The 20,597-nt window shown below is 50.0% G+C and overlaps 1 protein-coding gene across 4 annotated transcripts in view; it reads left to right on the top strand.

Moving 5' to 3' along the window:
* The window catches only part of NCS1 (neuronal calcium sensor 1), a 113,164-nt gene that overhangs the window by 77,371 nt on the left and 15,196 nt on the right, over positions 1–20,597 (top strand). For all 4 annotated transcript variants that reach the window (XM_054007712.1, XM_054007710.1, XM_054007711.1 and 1 more), the window contains one exon: positions 19,643–19,781. In XM_054007712.1, coding sequence (XP_053863687.1) covers positions 19,643–19,781 — 139 coding nt within the window. The remainder of the gene's footprint in view (positions 1–19,642; positions 19,782–20,597) is intronic.

Genomic DNA, 20,597 nt, shown 5'->3' with positions numbered 1-20,597 from the left:
CCCAACCTTTCTCAGAGTGTGAGGCACCTTTTAATAGAGAGCATCTCCTAGGACCCTCCTTTCCTATGTGTTGTTGTAGGCCGCCTTCCTTCCCCCTTAGGATCACCGCGTACGCCTGGGTCCATTACAGCAGTCGCTTCCATGGAGAAGTAACATAAGGAACATCATGTATTTTTAGCTCCTTTTCATGTGGTTTTGCAGCTGGAAATGAGGAGGAGGAGCCAATATCACATGACCAGCCAGCTCTTCCCCAGCCCACTAGCAAGGGCTCTCTGGATCACAGTTTGGGCCCCTTGGCATTAATGCTTTACAGCAGAACTGAGATGCGTTGGCAGGTCTGCTGGGGACCCGGACTTGGAGTAGCAAGGCTGTTGCAGGTCAGGCTTGGGGTGTGTTGGCAGACTTGGGGGGGGGGCGCGGAAGCTTGATCAGCACTTGCAAAAATCATTCCCATCTCCTCTGATGTGTGTGGGTGTCTCTCTTTCATGAGCCGTGAAATTCACTGGCCAGCGTTACAGAAGACGTGAGAGCGAATGCAGTGCAGTGGAGGCAGCAAATGTATGCACTGATATGATGCATAGTCACACACATGCTAACACACCTCCACACTGGCCCGCCCCAGCAGAAAAAAAGAAACCAGGGAGGGCAAGGCCTGATGGAGTTGGTGTGGGGGGAAATCACTGCCAAGACTCTGATCGAAAGCCTCAGCACTGAGGAAAACGCGCGGTTAGTATGAGCTGCTTGAAAAGATCATGGAAAGCCTCAGCGCCACTTTAGCAGGCTGCAGCCACCCCCTGTGTTTCCTGGCTGCCCCTGAGGTTACTGTTATCTTTCCCCTCCATTGGCTGTGTGGACCCAGACTTGGCAGAAGGATTCCAAGTGGTGTAACTGGAGCCGGATTGTATGTCTAGTGGTGGTTGGTAGCATTAGCTGGTCTTTTGTTAATCCACGGGCGGCCCTCCCTGCCTGTCACTGCCTTATCAACCAATTTACATCCTTGGCCAAACCTTTTCCGCTTTCCCCTAAGGCCCCCTGTCCTTTCTGCTAACAATCCAGAGCTTTGCAAATGCCACAACTTCTCTCCCTGTTTCCACAGGGCCTGGACAGGTGGAATCCAGGCATCAGCATCATTACAAATCCTGACATTTTTGGACCCGCCCCAAAATGGGTTGCTTGGAGTTTGGTGCTAGAAGTGGGCGAAAGAGCAGGGGAGGCAGCCAGGTCAAGAGGAAAGCTCCTAAAATCTGACATACTGTTGAATCCTGGCCCTGCCCCTGACTCCCTGGATCCACTGGGCAAGTCACTGGGGGGAGGTTCAAAGGAGCCTTGGAGTTAGGGCTCCCATCTTCAAAAACATTTGGGCACCTAATTCCCTTTGAAACTTACTGGGAGCCGGGCATATAACTCCTGTCGGCACTTTTGATAACCCCAGACTTGGCCTCTCTGTGCCTGTTTCCCTGTCAGTGGAAGAGGATAATTGATTCTCATCTTCCTTGCTAGGGAGCTATGAGAAATGATGGGTTAACGGTCAGGACCTGATTCAGCAAAGCACTTAAACACGTGCTGAACTTCCAGACAATGTCACTGAAGTCGAGGGCACGTAAGCAAGTGGTGGAAGTTGAGCACATGGTTAAAGTGTTCTGTGGAACTAGGTCTCTGTTCTTAGACTGTGTTCGCGCCAAGTATTTTAATAGTAATTTGTAATAATGACTTATTAACAGATCTGGGCTGATTCACAAGTCACTAAGGAGAAAAGAGGCCACCTTCCTGTTCCTGAACCTGCCCCCAGGGCTGGGCAAAATATTTGCAACCAACTTCGAAGCCCTTGAAACATGAGGCTTTCACATCTCATTTGGACTTCACACAATCTGTCCAATTTAATGAGAGACCCCGTCAGCCTCTATCTCACCCCTCCCAACGCCCGCCCACACCTCCTCGGTCTGGCAGGGCAGATGCACCCTAATAATAGGGATTCCTAGCTCTGAAACACCACGTGTCATCAGTAGAACTCAGAGTGCCTTACAAAGGAGGGCAGGATCATTATCCCCGTTGAATAGGGGAGAAACTGAGGCACAGAGAGGGGAAGTGACTTGCCCAAGGTCACCCAGCAAGCCAGTGGAACAGCTGGGAATAGAAGCCAGATCGCCTGCTCCCCAGACCAGTACTGTGTCCACTAGCCAACATTGCCTCCCATATGTGGCGCAGCGGTGTCCCCTGGTGCATTACTGGTGGGCAGGATTGAGAAATGGCTCCACCCACTCACCTACCCAGATGCGTGGGGTCGGGGGGGGGGGGAGGAGGCAAGGAATGCAGCAGCTGCAGAGGCACTGATCTCCCTCTCTGGGCCGAGGGGCAGTTAAGCTGGCGTGGTGCGTCTCTGCAGAGTTATATCCCAGCAGACATCTCCCAGAGCTGACTGTACCCCCTCACGGCCCATGTTGTGCGTGTAGGAGGGGAGAAAGGTTCTGTCTTCTCCCATCTTCGACTGCTCGGGCAGGCTGACTTCACAGCGCAGGGGGGATCGATGACAGAGTCAGCGTCTGTGTTCCTGCATCCACACCCTTGTCCTGAAGGAATCTTGGGTCTTCCCCCCCCCCCCCCCCACACACACTTCTACATTTTCCGTGGGATTGTTAAGTATCAATGAATCAGCTAGTCTGATTTTTCACCTTGCTTCCAACACCTTCCACAGGCCCTTTCATGTGCGTTTCCTTCTCACCCTGGGTTTCTCATGGCTGGGGGAGACAGGATGGAGGGTTTTAACGTTCCAGGCCAAAAATACCCATGCGTCCCACATGGGCCTGACCCCCCTCTCCCCTTGTGGTCCTGGGTGCTCCATTCTTCTGCAGGTCCTGCAAAGTTCCTTCCAATTGCAAAGGGACAATAGAGGCTGCCCTCTGCAGCCGCTGAAACCTTAGCCACTTGCCTTTGTTGGAGAGGAATTCGAGGCTGCGCTGCAGAGATGATTTCAGGGAATTGATTAAAGTGGCAAAGGCAAGCAGCATTTGGAGATGAGGTCACTGGTGTTTCGCCTGCAAAGGGAGTCTATTCAAACCCATTCCCTGTAACTCCACAACCAGCAGACACTTTGATCTTATTAAGCGGTTCAAACCCTGCAGCTCACCGATGTAATCAGCTGGGTTCTTTTGGGCTCTGTTGCTTTTTCGTGTTGCCATATCTGAGGCTGTTGGCTCCTCTGAGCAGCAGGGCTGTGTTAGGAGCTTTGGATGCTCTCCCCTTGGTGATAAGAGAAATGAATGCATCTATGATGGATTAACCCTTTCCTTTGCTACGGGCTAAGCCTAAAAATGTTTGTCCCTGGTCCCGCACCTCCTTATTATGATTTATTTGTATGACGGTAGCATCTAGAGGTCCCATCTGAGATTGGGGCCCTGTTGTGCTAGGTGCTGTGCAGACAGAGTGGGAAACACTTTCTGCCCCAATGAGTTTCCAATCACAGATGGGGAAACTGAGGCACGGAGAGAGGAAGAGGAAGTGACTTGTCCAAGGTCATCCAGCAGGTCTGGAACCCAGGTCTCCTGAGTCCCAGGCCCTGCCCACAGGGCCACACTGCTTCTCCCACCTGAGGGCAGGCAGTAAACAAAGTTGCCTGCCCCCCTATCTAGGGAACTAGCTTTGTGTTGAGCAAATCTCGGAGCGTATGCATGAAGGCACAGGCTCCAAGCGATCACGGAATCGACGGCTGGGGTCCACAGAGAAACACACGACACCGTAGCAATGGCATCTTTTTATGGATCAGCCTCTCTGCGTCTCTTCTTCAGCTGCAGCAGCTTGCTCCTTGTTGGCCAATCTAGGCCTTGGTCCAGCCAGCACATAGAGGAGCAGTTCCCTGGGTCTTTCGTGCACCTTCACTGTTCTCCTTAGAGCAAGGACATGGAGCTGCAGAAACTCCTGCCAGCTCCTGACCTGCTGGGAGACACCAGGCAACAGGGCAGGTCACTTCACATTTCTGTGCCACCGTTTCCCCTCCTAGCCTGTGTCCACCTATTTTGATTGCCAGTGCTTTGGGGCAGGGACTGTCTCTTACTCTGTGTAGGTGCGGTTCCTGCCTCAATGGGATCTCTAGGTGCTACTGTGATAGGAATGATAATGGAGGGATGATTGGTTGGTACTAGTGTGCCTTAGCAAAGGGCAATCCAACTGGCAGAAGCCCCAGTTAGCTCTAGGCTAACAGAAGGGTCCCATCCATTCCAGCTGATGCTAGGAGGTTAGTGATGATGTCTCTTGCCTCTATTTCCTTGTAAATTGCAAACCATTTTGATAGAAGACTCCCCGCACCCGGGACTCTGGGACCGTCCCTGTGGATTCTACTGTGTTACCTGCCTTTGCCAGCCGGGCGATGCTCTGGATTGCCAGACACTCCGACCTTGCTAAGCATGTTGTCTCATGTTGCTCTTGGAAATGTTGAAAACGCTGAACGGTTACATTCCTCCAGGGAATCAGAGAGTCCTGTCTAGAACTGCCTGGCTTTGAGCGTTGGCTCTAGTACACAAACCACAATGAAATGGTGAGGAACGGCTTGTGTGCAGACTGAAAAAAAGCGAAGGTTATGCCTAGTGCTTTGCTTCATATCCCTGGTGGGGAGCCCCTTTGGGTGTCTCTACACTGCATTATAAACCCAGGTCTGTGGGACCCGGGCTTCTGACTCAGTGTTTCCAAGCTCATGCTTGAGCGTCCATACTGCATTTTAAACCAGGGTTTACAAGTGCTGGACCTGGATCTCACAGCTGTGCTGTCACATCCATACCACAGTACCCAGAGCTTCTGACTCGGGTTTGCAGCTTGAACTGAGTCCCCACTGTGAAATGACAGGGCTTGGACCTGAGTCACAGCGGGACTCGGGCTCTGCCTCATCCCCCATACAGGGTCTGTCAAGGCTGCTTCCCCACTCTGAACTTTAGGGTACAAATATAGGGGCCTGCATGAAATTTCTAAGCTTAACTACCAGCTTAGATCTGGTCCGCTGCCACCACTCCCAAAGTGCTAATTCCCTTCCCTGGGTAACCTTGGGAGACTCTTCACCAATTCCCTGGTGAATACAGATCCAAACCCCTTGGATCTTAAAACAAGGAGAAATTAACCATCCCCCCTCCTTTCTCTCACCAACTCCTGGTGGATCAAGATCCAACCCCCTTGGATCTAAAAACAAGGAAAAATCAATCAGGTTCTTAAAAAGAAGGCTTTTAATTAAAGAAAAAGGTAAAAATAATCTCTGTAAAATCAGGATGGGAAATAACTTTACAGGGTAATCAAACTTAAAGAGCCCAGAGGACCCCCCTCTAGCCGTAGGTTCAAAGTAACAGCAAACAGAGATAAACACTCTAGCAAAAAGGTACATTTACAAGTTGAGAAAACAAAGATAAAAACGAACACGCCTTGCCTGGCTGTTTACTTACACATTTGAAATATGAGAGACTTGTTCAGAAAGATTTGGAGAGCCTGGATTGATGTCTGGTCCCTCTTAGTCCCAAGAGCGAACAACCCCAAACAAAGAGCACAAACAAAAGCCTTCCCGCCACCAAGATTTGAAAGTATCATGTCCCCTTATTGGTCCTTTGGGTCAGGTGTCCGCCAGGTTACCTGAGCTTCTTAACCCTTTACAGGTAAAAGGATTTTGGAGTCTCTGGCCAGGAGGGATTTTATAGTATTGTACACAGGAGGGCTGTTAAACTTCCCTTTATAGTTATGACAGGATCCTAGGACCTGGGGACTGAGTGCTTGCTGACCTGAGTCAGACTGATTTGTGTGTGGATGGAAGAGGGGGTGTGTGGACTCCAACCTGAGTCAGAGCCCGGGCTTAGTGTGCAGAGTAGAGACATCCTTTGTGCCCTCACATTCATCCCCAGTTACCTTGCTATTGTAAAAAATTAGTATTTGACCCTTATCTTTGATGTACTCAACAAACATTAACTAGACCCTCACAATATCCTCTGTGCACCCAAGAGGAACTTTTGGAGGTGGGTAAACTGAGGCAAAGATAAGTTGTGACCTTCCCCAAGAATACACCACAAATCAGAATTGGAACACAGGCATGCCTGGCCATTAGTCCTGTGCCCTGACCACTTAGAACATCCTTCCTTCTCGCAGCCCATTGCGCTGAGGGCATAGATTCATAGATTCTAGGACTGGAAGGGACCTCGAGAGGTCATCGAGTCCAGTCCCCTGCCCGCATGGCAGGACCAAATACTGCCTAGACCATCCCTAGTAGACATTTATCTAACCTACCCTTAAATATCTCCAGAGACGGAGATTCCACAACCTCCCTAGGCAATTTGTTCCAGTGTTTAACCACCCTGACAGTTAGGAACTTTTTCCTAATGTCCAATCTAGACCTCCCTTGCTGCAGTTTAAACGCATTGTTTCTGGTTCTATCCTTAGAGGCTAAGGTGAACAAGTTCTCTCCCTCCTCCTTATGACACCCTTTTATATACCTGAAAACTGCTATCATGTCCCCTCTCAGTCTTCTCTTTTCCAAACTAAACAAACCCAATTCTTTCAGCCTTCCTTCATAGGTCATGTTCTCAAGACCTTTAATCATTCTTGGTGCTCTTCTTTGGACCCTTTCCAGTTTCTCCACATCTTTTTTAAAATGCGGCGCCCAGAACTGGACACAATACTCCAGCTGAGGCCTAACCAGAGCAGAGTAGAGCGGAAGAATGACTTCTCGTGTCTTGCTCACAACACACCTGTTAATGCATCCCAGAATCATGTTTGCTTTGTTTGCAACAGCATCACACTGTTGACTCATATTTAGCTTGTGGTCCACTATAACCCCTAGATCCCTTTCTGCCGTACTCCTTCCTAGACAGTCTTTTCCCATTCTGTATGTGTGAAATTGATTTTTCCTTCCTAAGTGGAGCACTTTGCATTTGTCTTTGTTAAACTTCATCCTGTTTAACTCAGACCATTTCTCCAATTTGTCCAGATCATTTTGAATTATGACCCTGTCCTCCAAAGTAGTTGCAATCCCTCCCAGTTTGGTATCATCCGCAAACTTAATAAGCGTACTTTCTATGCCAATATCTAAGTCGTTGATGAAGATATTGAACAGAGCCGGTCCCAAAACAGACCCCTGCGGTACCCCACTCGTTACGCCTTTCCAGCAGGATTGGGAACCATTAATAACAACTCTCTGAGTACGATTATCCAGCCAGTTATGCACCCACCTTATAGTAGCCCCATCTAATTTGTATTTGCCTAGTTTATCGATAAGAATATCATGCGAGACCGTATCAAATGCCTTACTAAAGTCTAGGTATACCACATCCACCGCTTCACCCTTATCCACAAGGCTCGTTATCCTATCAAAGAAAGCTATCAGATTGGTTTGACATGATTTGTTCTTCACAAATCCATGCTGGCTATTCCCTATCACCTTACCACCTTCCAAGTGTTGGCAGATGATTTCCTTAATTACTTGCTCCATTATCTTCCCTGGCACAGAAGTTAAACTAACTGGTCTGTAGTTACCTGGGTTGTTTTTAGTTCCCTTTTTATAGATGGGCACTATATTTGCCCTTTTCCAGTCTTCTGGAATCTCTCCCGTCTCCCATGACTTTCCAAAGATAATAGCTAGAGGCTCAGATACCTCCTCTATTAGCTCCTTGAGTATTCTAGGATGCATTTCATCAGGCCCGGGTGACTTGCAGGCATCTAACTTTTCTAAGTGATTTTTAACTTGTTCTTTTTTTATTTTATCCGCTAAACCTACCCCCTTCCCATTAGCATTCACTATGTTAGGCATTCCTTCAGACTTCTCGGTGAAGACCGAAACAAAGAAGTCATTAAGCATCTCTGCCATTTCCAAGTTTCCTGTTACTGTTTCTCCCTCTTCACTAAGCAGTGGGCCTACCCTGTCTTTGGTCTTCCTCTTGCTTCTAATGTATTGATAAAAAGTCTTCTTGTTTCCTTTTATTCCCGTAGCTAGTTTGAGCTCATTTTGTGCCTTTGCCTTTCTAATCTTGCCCCTGCATTCCTGTGTTGTTTGCCTATATTCATCCTTTGTAATCTGTCCTAGTTTCCATTTTTTATATGACTCCTTTTTATTTTTTAGATCGTGCAAGATCTCGTGGTTAAGCCAAGGTGGTCTTTTGCCACATTTTCTATCTTTCCTAACCAGCGGAATAGCTTGCTTTTGGGCCCTTAATAGTGTCCCTTTGAAAAACTGCCAACTCTCCTCAGTTGTTTTTCCCCTCAGTCTTGATTCCCATGGGACCTTACCTATCAGCTCTCTGAGCTTCCCAAAATCTGCCTTCCTGAAATCCATTGTCTCTATTTTGCTGTTCTCCCTTCTACCCTTCCTTAGAATTGCAAAGTCTATGATTTCATGATCACTTTCACCCAGGCTGCCTTCTACTTTCACATTCTCAACGAGTTCCTCCCTATTTGTTAAAATCAAGTCTAGAACAGCTTCCCCCCTAGTAGCTTTTTCAACCTTCTGAAATAAAAAGTTGTCTCCAATGCAGTCCAAGAATTTGTTGGATAGTCTGTTCCCCGCTGTGTTATTTTCCCAACATATATCCGGATAGTTGAAGTCCCCCATCACCACCAAGTCTTGGGCTTTGGATGATTTTGTTAGTTGCTTGAAAAAAGCCTCATCCACCTCTTCCACCTGGTTAGGTGGCCTGTAGTAGACGCCTAGCATGACATCTCCCTTGTTTTTTGCCCCTTTAAGCCTAACCCAGAGACTCTCAACACTTCCGTCTCCTATGTCCATCTCTACCTCTGTCCAAGTGTGTACATTTTTAATATATAAGGCAACACCTCCTCCCTTTTTCCCCTGTCTATCCTTCCTGAGCAAGCTGTACCCATCCACACCAACATTCCAATCATGTGTATTATCCCACCAAGTTTCAGTGATGCCAACAATGTCATAGTTGTATTTATTTATTAGCACTTCCAGTTCTTCCTGCTTATTCCCCATACTTCTCGCATTTGTATATAGGCATCTAAAATACTGGTTTGATCTTTCCTCCCAGTTTTTTCCTGACTCTCCTTTCTCTCTGCCAATATAGCCCACACTCCCTCTTGTTTCCGACTCATTTCCCCGGTCTCCATGTTCCCCACTTACCTGTGGGCTTTGCTCACCTGTCCCCGTCCACACTACAGAGGCTGCAGCTACCTGCAATCACAAAAGGGTAGGTGTAGGTAACCCACCTTCCCAAGGGGTGGTAGCTAGGTCAGGGAGACAGGTCTTCCATTGACCTAGCCACATCTACACCAGGATTAGGTCAGTTTAAGTACTGCACTCAGGGGTGTGAATTTTTCACCCCTCCCCGAGTAACATAGCTACGTCAACCTACATTTTAAGTGTAGACTAGGGCTGAGTCCTTTCCTCCCGGGGGAGAGGGCTGGGTTATGTTTCCATATGAATGCAAGGCAAGCCCTTCCCCAGTGGGGCAATTTGCCAGATTCCAGGCAGTGTTGTATATATTTGGGAGCTGAGCCCTGACAGAACTCATTTCACTTACAGAATTGTGTGTGTGTGTGTGTGTGTGTGTGTTCAGGGATTGCTTTCAGGGACTTCTTTCTAGCATGGCCAGCGGGGAAGGCCTCTAAGGCAGCCCCAGTGTAGGGCATCCCCAGTTAAATTATAATCCAGTTACACATGGATTACATCCAGTGTGGTCTGTTAACAGGAAGTGGCACCGGAGTGTATGTTGCATGCGGTGTTGGTAATGATGATGATGATGACTGTGCTGGTCGCATCCCAAAATCCAGAACTTAGTGATGAAATACTCTGACTGCAGACTAGAGATGCTAATAATACATTAATATTAATTCATATAATTGTTCTCATTTTATTCCCCCCCTCCCCAAATAACTAAGGAGCCTCACATGTAGCCTTAAAATGACCAAATAGAAGAGAAATAACTGGATATTTTCCATTAATATCATCATAGGAAGAATATGAGTTAAATCCTTGTTCTTCCTAGCATGGATGAGGAAGGCTGGGTCAGTGGTTAGGGCTCTAGCATAGACTGGGGTTCAAGTCCCTGCTCCACCACAGGCTGCCTGTGTGACCTTGGGTGAGTCGCTCAGCCTCCCGGTGCCTCAGTTTCCCATCTGTAACATGGGGATAATAGCACTGCCCTACTGCCTGGGCGTGTCGTGAGGATAAATACGTTAAAGATGGGGCGGTGCTCAGATACTGTGGTGATTGGAGCTAGATAAGTATCATAGATCAGATCCAGTTCAAATGCTCCTGCTGCGAAGGCCCTGAGGTGCTGAGTGAACGAAGTGCTGTGGGAGTGGAGGCCACTCAGCAGCGTGGGGGAAGATTGCAGGGTTATGATGCACAGACAAACGTGGCAGAGGGATCTTGCCAACCACTCAGGAGGTCTAGAGGCTAGCGTGGCTATTGCACGGGAGGAAAAAGGGCTTGGAAGGAAGAAATCTTAAGGGTTTGGATGTGCAAAAGGCCTGCAGACTGTCTGCATGGGGGTGGATGGTATGAGAAGAGCCTGTGCAAATCCCCAGGCTGAGAGCCCCCAGTCTCTGCAGTTTGTGCATGCACCAGGCCAGGGCATGGAGCAATCTGCAAACACGTCTAATCAGCTGTGGTGTGAGGCTGTTGCGGAGGGCTCAGTTACTGTCTGCTTCAGCAGATGAGGTTGTGATGATTTAACAGGGCCATGCTCAGATGGTCTGGCTGAGTGCAGCAAGGACTGCACCTTCGGAGTTAACCCAGTCTCCTCCCGTTCTGGCCCTTCCGTCCCGTGGCAATCCTTCTTACACCAAAGAGGGCAAAGCTCTGGTGCTGGGGCCTGGGGGTCGGTGGTTTCAGAAAACGGACAGAACTTTGCTTAGCAGAGATGAGCACAGATACATGGGAGTTTGGACAGAAAGGGATCTTCCATTAGTCACAAAAAATCGCCCCATTGTTTTGATGTTTCTGTGTTTATGGTAATGCACACAGTGAAATCACCGTCATGCTTGAAATGACCAATGAACAGCTTGACTGCATGTAATCAATACCTGGATTCAGGGCCAGCGCTTCCATTTAGGTGACCGCCTGGGCACCAGGACTTGGGGGCGTGGCATTTTGCCGCCCTCGGCAGCAATTCGGCAGCGGGGGGGTCCTTCCACGCTCCGGGTCTTCGGCGGCAATTCTGTGGCGAGTCCTTCACTCGCTCCAGGACCCGCCGCCAAAGTGCCCCGAAGACCAGGAGCGCGGAAGGACCCCTCCTCTCCCCCCCGCTGCAGAATTGCCGACAACAACTGGGAGCGCGGAAGGACCCCCGCCTAGGGCGCCAAAAACCCTGGCGCCGCTCCTGCCTGGATTCAAGTGAGCAGTGGCTGAGACAGGGAAGGGAGCTCCCAAATTGTAATCCCTGCCTTTACTCTGCTTTGCTGTGACCTTGAGAGGATCACGTCACCCTTGTGTGCCTCAGTTTCCCCATTGGTGGCATTTTCAGGCTGTATGGTCTTGTCATTGCAGTGGAGGAAGTTTCCAGCATCAGCATCAAGGGTTTTGATCATTATTGTTTTATACATTATTATTTGTATTACAGTATCACCAACTGAGCTCAGAGCCCCATTCTGCTAGGCTGTTCATGCGCATAGTGAGTGATATCCCTGCCCCAAAGAGCTTACAGCCTAGACAGACAAAGAATGAGAGAAAGGAAGTGCTGTTATCCCTTTTTTGTGATGGGGGAACTGAGTCATCGAGCGATTAAGTAACTTGCCCAAGATCACATTGGAAGTGGCAGTGCTTGGAATCGAACCCCCATCCCATGGGACCTAGTTCAGCGCACTAAACACAAGATCAGCCTTCCTCCCAAAGATTCCCACCTTGAAATCTCTTTTAGGATTTCCCCCTGATCCCAGATTTTTCAGCAATGTCTTGTTTTTTCCTGCCCACGTCCGTGGTGACACGATGACGTTTTGAGCAGCATCCAGTTGCACTGGGACATGTTACCCTGACCTGCAGTCTCTTAGCACAGCTATTGTTTGCTGAGTGTGTCCTGCAGGGCAAAGCGAGGATGGTGGTAGCCTACAGACCCCAGCAGCAGAGCTCCCCTCTCTTTGATCTTCCCGGGTGCAGACACTGGGTTTGTCTTTATTTCCTAACTGCTGGCCATGGCCCTGAGGCCCATGTGCTGTGGGTAAAGCTGCACCTAGAGGATCTGCCCGAAAGAGCATAAAAAATGAGACTTTTATATATCACACGGGCCTTTCGGAACCTCCCATCTTCCTCCTCGTATGCTCTCTGCCCTACACTCGGTTGCACGATAATTTCCCCAGGGAAGCGGTGGAAGCTGCAATGCTTGACATTTCCAACTAGACTGGACAAGATCCACTCGAAACGTTCTGCAGGAGATAATCCCACCCTGGCCAGGAGACAGCTGGTTATTCTCCGGCCACAGCTCATTTCCATCCCTGACTTGTGTGATTCTGCATTTGTACTTAGAGGCTGTCTGGCGCCTGCCATTTGGCCTGAAGGCTCAACAGTCAGCAGGTGGGCTGGGTTTTTGTTTTGTTTGTGCCTGAAGGAGGTTATCTTGGTGCTCTGGGGGTGGGTTTTCTTTGCGTTGCTCTGAGGAGCAGTGGGCAGGTCTTTGTACCTACCTGTCATTGTGTTATCTGGCCCTTCTGAAGCCTCATGCAGTCTGAGGTGTTACAACCTCTCGTTAAAGCAGTGCTATTTTTACAGCAAGCCACAGTGTCCTTCTAGCTGTAGGGAAGTATGTACCTGTGTATTAAAGTCAGAAGAACCTCCAGAGAGCTAAACAGGCTCCAGGTGGTGCTCTATAAATGGTGCATATTGTAACAAATCCATACTCATCTAGGATATTATGCTGTCCACGATGGATGCTTATAATCTCACCGCAACAGAAGGGACAGAGCTCAGATTCTTCTGCTCCAAAACCACAGCCTTCTGTCACTTGAACTAAAAAAGCATCTCCATTAGGTGCTAGCAGTATAAGGCCTACTATGACACACAACTGAGCAGTGCTGATTCCATCCAGTAGAGGACACTGTGCACATGCACATTACCCAGTCCCCTTACAATATGCTTTCCTTTTTCCTTTTGTAATTAGATTGAACTCACTCCGTGCTCTGCCCCATTCTGTCTTAAGCAGAACGCAAACCCCAGTAATGTTCAAGTGGAACTTTCAAACCAAATGATATTCAGACCAGGTTTGCCCATCCCTTAGAGTTAGACCCGATCCTGCGAGCGGTCTGTGTGCTGATCCGTGGATGATCAGGGCTGGGATGACACATAGAAGAGGAAAACGCAGTACCTTTAACTCATGATCATCAGGGCCAGGAACCCCATTTCTGTCACGCTGCTGCAACCAGTGAGAATGTTAGACCCTGATGATGTCTTGTAAGATTCCTTTTCCCCACCCTTCCACCACCTGTCCAGGGGAGCTCGCAGGAATGGGAAGGAGGTTATTTAGGGCAATCTCTGAAATGGATAGGAGTTTACAGAGCCACGCAGGCAATGGAAAGGAAACCCAGCATGCTTCAGTGATGGCTGCAGTGTTTATCAGCGCTTCCTTTCCTGTAAATATTATTCTAATGCCGGCTGCCGCACTACTTAAATCAGAAAGAACCGCCGGCAAACCAGCAAGAACGAATAAACATTTCTGTCCTTTGTCCACGCTGCCCCTTTTGCGGGGTAAGGTGGAAGATTTATAGCTGCCTTGGTTTGTCTCCATCTGGGCAGGGGGCCTCGTGGGGCAATCATTCCAGGCCACATGGTGACAGGCATTTACAATGTTAACCCCTTGGAGCGGTGGACCTGGGCAGTAGCTCTGAGCTATTGACGGCTTCAGGAGGGTGCTGCGTGGCTGTATCCAGTTCTAGTGATCGGGGGAGGGGGGTGTTAATTCAGAGATCCGTTTTATCCATTTCTCCCCAGCATCTTTGCTCACTCTGTTCTCATGGTACTTTATCTACACATGGTCTAAGACACGGAGAGGCTACTAGCTAGCACGTCCCAAAACGTTCTCCTGGCACCGCTCATTGAGTTCAGTGAAGCCAGGGTGGATTTCACCCAAAGTCTCACAGATTTGGTCAGTGACAGGCCACCCCCAGACTGCTGTGAGAGACTTCTACATCTCTGGGTCCCTGGATTCCTCCCGTGGCTTAAGCTTCTGGGGCTTGAAATAAGTCCAGGCACTGCCCCTCTTTTGGAATCCCTAGGCAGACTCTTGGGGTGCAGCCTCATCCTGAGAACTAGAACCCGTTGCCAATCCCCTCGGGGTGCAGAGCTGAGCCTCTGGTTCCCCCAGACCTACACACCGTGTCCCAGAAGGGTTCGCTGTGTAACCGTCTCGGGGGCGCACAGCCATGGAGCATGCGACACACTCAGAGCCCAGAGCCCAACACATTATTGTTCTTCTACGTAATGCACAACGCACAAAAGAGCTCAGATCATTTAGAAAACTACAAACTTTGTAACCACAACGCCCCCCACTTAGTGCACCCTGCCCTCGGCCACCCTCTGGGTTGCGGACAGCTGGCAGGGTCCCCCTGCTTCATCCAGGCCTCTGCATGTTGGGGTGCTTCTCCCGCATGGAGTCTTCTGCCCACTGCTTCTGGGACCTTCCTCTCTCTGCAGTCTGTCCCCAGTCCCCATTACTGGGTGACTCTCTGTTTAAACCCCTCTCTGGTCACCTGGCCTCTTTTGTTCTGCGCCTGGTAAATTTCCACTGCTCCTACTTTCCCCCCTTCGTCCCGAGGGGTAAGATAAAACTGGTGTTCCTAGGATGCAGCTGTTCTCTGGCATAATATTGTGACCAAATACCCTCGTTTACAGCGAAGTGCCTTCTCATCGGCCTCAGTCTGGAGTGCATCTGCTGCGGGTCCTGCCAGCCATGGTGGGGCCACATACCTGTAGGCTTTCCATGGCGTGGTAATTTCATGATACAATTTCATAGTACCCACCTGAATTCACAAATGGTGCAGACAGATTCCCAGCTACCCACCCACCTCCGTAGAGTTAGGCCTGTATTGTGAGCCGCGTTTTAGAGAGGTTTGTCCAGCATCATTTCGTGAGTCTGTAGAGTCCAGGAGAGAACTCAAATGCAGAGCAAACGATTCCGAGAAAGTTCTGCTTCCCAGGGGCAGCCTCATGTGATGTACAAATGCCTGGGGGTCCCGGGGAACCCATCCACATGAAGGGGGCTATACGTACACCAGGGAACACAGCTCAGAGTTGGGCTCTGGACACTTTGCCGTGTGGTCACACCCAGTCTCCAAGCCTGTGTAATACATGGACCCAGGGCCAATTTCTGCTCTCAGTCACACTGACGTACACACAGAGTTAACCCCATTGACTTTGATGGAGTCGCACTAGAAATCTGGGTGCCTAGATGACACCTGCGTGGGTGCTAGGTGTTACCATTGTCCTAGGTGGTAAAATGACCTGAGCTGTGTCTACACTAGCGCGCCCGCTGCTGGAGCTGCACCCCCAGTGGAAGAGAGCCTAATGCAAGCCATTCCCTGCCTTTCAGGGCACATCTCCCCTCCTTGGCTTGACCCAGGACAGGGGCTGCTGTTCTCAACCTGCGTAGTCCTGGCAGAATGGCCAGTGAGCGTTCTAGGAACACCGTTAAAGCCACATCAAGGCTGCCCAGCTATAGACAGAGGGTTGGGAAATGCACCAGTTCCCGGAGCCGTGTCGTGTCTGGGGTGTTTCCTACTCCTGATCTGCTAGTCCGAAGGTTACTGTTATCTATTGCACACGAGGGTATCCAGGGCGGGCCCTTTAATGTCTCTCTTATAACCTTAGCTACGGACAATTCCTGATGGGCAGAGATTGTAACCGTGCACCCGTAACGGATCCTTAACCTTGTTGTTGTTGTTAGTTTGTATTTTGGTTGCGCCGAGAGGCCCCAGCTGAGATCAGGGCCCCGTTGTGCTAGGTGCTGTACATACAGGAGCTCACAGTCTAAGCACAGGGTATGGATCATGTCCTAGTGCAAGGCGGATGAGCAAGGCAGTAATTATCGCCCTCTCCCCCCCTTGCACAGCCCGTGTCAAAGTCCAGCCCAATCCCAGGAGCATGGGGGCGAGGCTCTCCTCACCCAGGAACAACCCAGGGTGGAGAGGGAGCAGGCAGCAGGAAGACGTATGGCTCCCCCTCTCCCTCTGCACCACCCAGTAGTGGAACACGCCCCGCTCCATAAAAAGATGGTGCAAATTATTCTTGGAGCAGGGAGCCCTGGGAAGACTATGTCCTCTCTGAGGCACAGCGCCTCCTGGTGTTCCTCTGGGGTGCCTTGTCTGTCTGCTAACAGCACAATCCAGCCCAGAGCACTTGTGTGCATGCAGCTCGAGGAGCCTCCTGCCAGTACCCATCAGCAAGTGCCACCAGCCACAGGCAGTAGTTTCAGTTCCATTAACACCGCCATTGAGAGTAATGCCTTGCACATTCTGGAGCCAGCCCGCTGGGCATCCCAGATCACCTTGGTACGGTGGCAGTGTTCTTCATTCTGCCTTGTACTCCTGAGGGGCGGAGCTGGGAAAACAACATGTTTCAGTGGTAGAAAAGCTCAGATTTTTTCCCATAGGAGCTCAGTTGAGTACATAAAAATGCAGGAGGGCCTTCTGCACTCTGCCTTCTGCTCAGTAATGCCTGGGTGGAGAGAAAGAGGGGGCGCTCCGTGGGGAGACACAACCATCCTGGTTCACTGGGATTGGAGCTGAGCAAAGTATTCCCAGGAGACGATTGATGGGACCCGTTTCCCCATTACAAATGACCCACAAGCACACTTTGATCTCAGCTTTTCCCATGAACGGATTCCAGCCTGCAGATTGCCCCTGAACCATTCAGGTATTTGCTGTCCCCAGTTCAGCTGGCCAGACGTCAGTTCTGTCCCCACATTGGTTGGCACCCAAGGCCATGCCAGCCCCTCTGCTGCACCAGCGTTCGCACCTTTGCACAGCTATCCAGGATGTTTTCCCTTTCTGTGGGCATTCTTGCAAACCAGTTTTTCCTTGCATGACTCTTTGCAGAAAGCAAATGAAAGGGACTGCATATACCATCAGTCACTGGACTGATAATTGTCACATAGATTTGTCCAGTTGTGGTTGGATCTGTAGGAGAGGAGGGAAGATATTCTGTCAAACCAGCTGCATTAACAGTACTGCTACTCAGCTGTGCCATAGCACCTCCCAGCTGTAGGGTTTAACTCACTTGGCAGACATTCGGTAAAGCCTCACACCGTTCCTGCATAGTAGATATTCTCCCCCTTTTACAGATGGGCAAACTGAGGCACAGAGCATTGCCGGGACTTGCCCGAGGTGTCACAGCAAGGCAGTGGCAGAGCCCAGAATAGACACCAGATCTCCTGACTCCAGGCCCTATGCTTGCTGGAGACCAGTAAAAAGAGAACTGAGCTGCGTCGCTCTGCTGAAGTTGTTGCAAGGACCAAAGGGGTGGGCACGTTTTGGGGAGCCCTTTCAGTCATCAGCCTCAGCCCACAAGCACCCATTGGTATTACAGGGAACCAGAACGTTTCACCTCCTGTTATAACATGGAAGAATTAGTCAATATGATGTCTTCTTAGGAGGATGAAGTCTTTCATCCTTGTCAGGAGAGCGAGTGGTCCAGTAGCTGGGGCGTAGTGTTGTGAGTTAGCAGACCCGGAGTCTGGTCTTAGACTCTGCCAAAGACTTGCTGTGATGCTCCGTGCCTCGGTTTCCCCATCTTGAAAATGTGCCTCGGTTTCCCCATCTTGAAAATGTGCCTTGGTGTCCCCGTCTTGAAAACGTGCCTCAGTTTCCCATCTTTAAAAGGGGATAATGAGCCTGACCTCCTTTGTAGTGTGCCTTGAGAGGCATGGATGGAAAGCACTATTATTCAAACGTTAATCACTATGATTATTTTATGTATACACTTAAGGAATCCTCAACCAAAATGGCCTGGAGCCGCCGTTCTGAAGATACCTGGCCTTTTCATTCCACTTGCAGAGCTCCTGTTAATGTCAGTGGGAGTTCTGTGTAGAGACCGGAGGCAGTCTTTGGCCTGTTTATATTCTGGTGCGGGTACAGAGACTTAAGGTAACTTTGGTGCTGTTCTGTTAGGCTGTGACTGCATTAGAAGCGCTTCAGCGGCACAACTGTAGCTGCACTGATGTAGCACTGCGGTGTAGGGGCTTATTTCAGTGCGAGAAGAATTGTTCTGTTAACCTCGGGGTGTCTACACTGAGGCTTAGGAGTGTGAATTTTTCATAACCCTGAACAGCACAGCTGGGGCAACTTCACTTTCTTGTGTAGACCAGCTCTTAGATTGTTGCCTTGAGACTTGCGTGGTAACTGCCATTAAGTGAGATTATAGAGCAGCAGCGGATACCGGGCGTTAGCATTTCAGGGCCTAATCTGAGCAGATAGGTAATTGCATAATATACTCCAATGACAGGGCTGTGTACATGTAGCTTTAATTACTTAAAGTGGTCCTGTAATGTGCGTATTCTGCTGGGTGAGGTCTCTGGACTAATGCATTCAGCACTTTTCATCTTGCAAAGCACTTTACAGACATTAACTTAGCTTTGCAAACCCTGCTGTGAGCCAGGAAAACGTGGCTGGAAGCAGTTAGTATCAAAGCAAGGATTAGCACTCAGGCATTGCCAGTTCCCAGCCCTAGGTTCAGATCACTAGATCGGTGAGCTGCCCCCCAGCACGAAACACTAATAAAAATACTCCTTTGTGAAGCAGAAGGTTTGATCGGTGGGCTAGAGCTGCTTGTAATAAGAATTAACACCTAGCTTTTGTAAGGCACTTTCTAGCTGTAGAGCTCACTGATCCATAGATTACCGATGGGGAAACTGAGGCCCAGAGCAGGCATGTGAGTTGCTAGCAGAGCCAGGAATAGACTCCAGGTCTCCTGACTCCCACACCCTGGCCACTGGACTAGACTCCCTCCTTTAGACACATGTCTGGAGTGGAGGTGGGCTTGTGAGCATTTTGTAGCATGCAGAGATGGAGCAGGAGACTAGTAAGATGTGAAATACATTGCCAGTGTGGTAGGATTGTAGCCTCGAGGAAGGGGATTGGCCAACTGGGAACAGCTCCTCTTTGTACCCATTGTATTGTGCCGTGTGCCAAGTGCTTCCCTGGTGACGGCATGCACAGAGGAGAATGGCAAGTGAGGTTTCTGCCAGGGCGAGCCCGCCGGCTGGAAATCCTCGCTGGGGAGTATTGGAAACCTTGCCAGCCACGCCCTGCTTCTCTTTGGTTCTTCTGGCTGCTTGCTGAGTTGGTCAGCGCTGTGGAGAGTCAAGATTCAGCCTGACGCCAGCCTCCCAGGGGCGCATGGCTGAGATACGAACGCAGCACCGGGTCTCTGCACCAGCTGCTGCTACCAGATGGGGGCCTCCCACAAACCACTAGTTGTCCTGTCACTGAACCGCGCAGGCTACGGAGCTGCTCAGGAAACGCACAGACCATTGGAAAGGTGGGGGGAGGATACTGGCCCTTAGGAATTTCTCCCTCTCTGGATGGGCTGTTTGTAATGGCAGAGAAAGCTCAGCCCTGGGGTAAAGGAACGGGGTTGTAAAGAGAAACAGTAGTACAGAAGCAATGACCTCAGCTGGGTCAGTGGAGGGGAGGGTGGGTGTGATGATGTGCCCAGTCTACCAGTTACTCACTCTTCTTTCTTTCTTAGGTACAAGGGCTTCATCAAGGACTGCCCCAGCGGACAGCTGGACGCAGCTGGCTTTCAGAAGATCTATAAGCAGTTCTTTCCCTTTGGCGACCCAACGAAATTTGCAACCTTCGTTTTTAACGTCTTTGATGAAAACAAAGTAAGTCGGTGACTGGCAGCTGCTGAGCTCCCCTGGCCCTCAGTGCACACCCCTCTCACCCGCCGGGAGCTGTGTGGTTAGGATACCACGAAATGTCTTATACAGTGACACCCGCTCACTGTTCAGTCCTTGAATGCGAAAATCTGAACGTTCACTTCCTGGAATAGGAAACAGGGCTGCCCCTGGGGGGGGCAAGTGGGGCAATTTACCCCAGGCCCCGGGCCCCACAGGGGCCCCCACGAGAATATAGTATTCTATAGTATTGCAACTTTTTTTTATGGAAGGGGCCCCCAAAATTGCTTTGCCCCAGGCCCCCTGAATCCTCTGGGCAGCTCTGGTAGGGAATTTCAAGCGGAGAAGCTTTAGCAGCAAGTCCCTGCGCTCGCTCTACTTTGTGATTCTCAAGGGGGCAGCGGATAGGCCGCAGAATGCGAAAGAGGAAAAAGGAGACATTTGGTGTTGCTAACAGAGGCCCATCAGCCGGACCGTCCCTTACCCGCTAAATCAGCCAGAAGTATCCACGTCAGGAATTACCCAGAGCTGCAGGTTTTACGTTGCCAGCCAGATCAGGCTTTTTACAGACAAGCTGCAGCGGAAATACATGTTTGTAATTCCCTTCTCCTTTATCTCTCGCCTCTGTCCTGGTGGCTACGACTCTCTTCCCTGTTCAGAGGGCGAGCTCCTGTCCGTGCCTGGATCGGGTCAGACTTCGCAGTCACCTGGGCACCAGCAGTTCTGTTTGCACAGAGTTGCTGAGGAGACAACCCTGCTCTGCTGAGGCCAGTCAGCAGCAGCCTTTGCCAGGAGCCCTCCCTC

The sequence above is a fragment of the Malaclemys terrapin genome, chromosome 17, assembly GCF_027887155.1.
Source record: "Malaclemys terrapin pileata isolate rMalTer1 chromosome 17, rMalTer1.hap1, whole genome shotgun sequence".
Taxonomy (NCBI): domain Eukaryota; kingdom Metazoa; phylum Chordata; order Testudines; family Emydidae; genus Malaclemys; species Malaclemys terrapin.
This window is presented reverse-complemented; position numbering and strand designations above follow the sequence as displayed.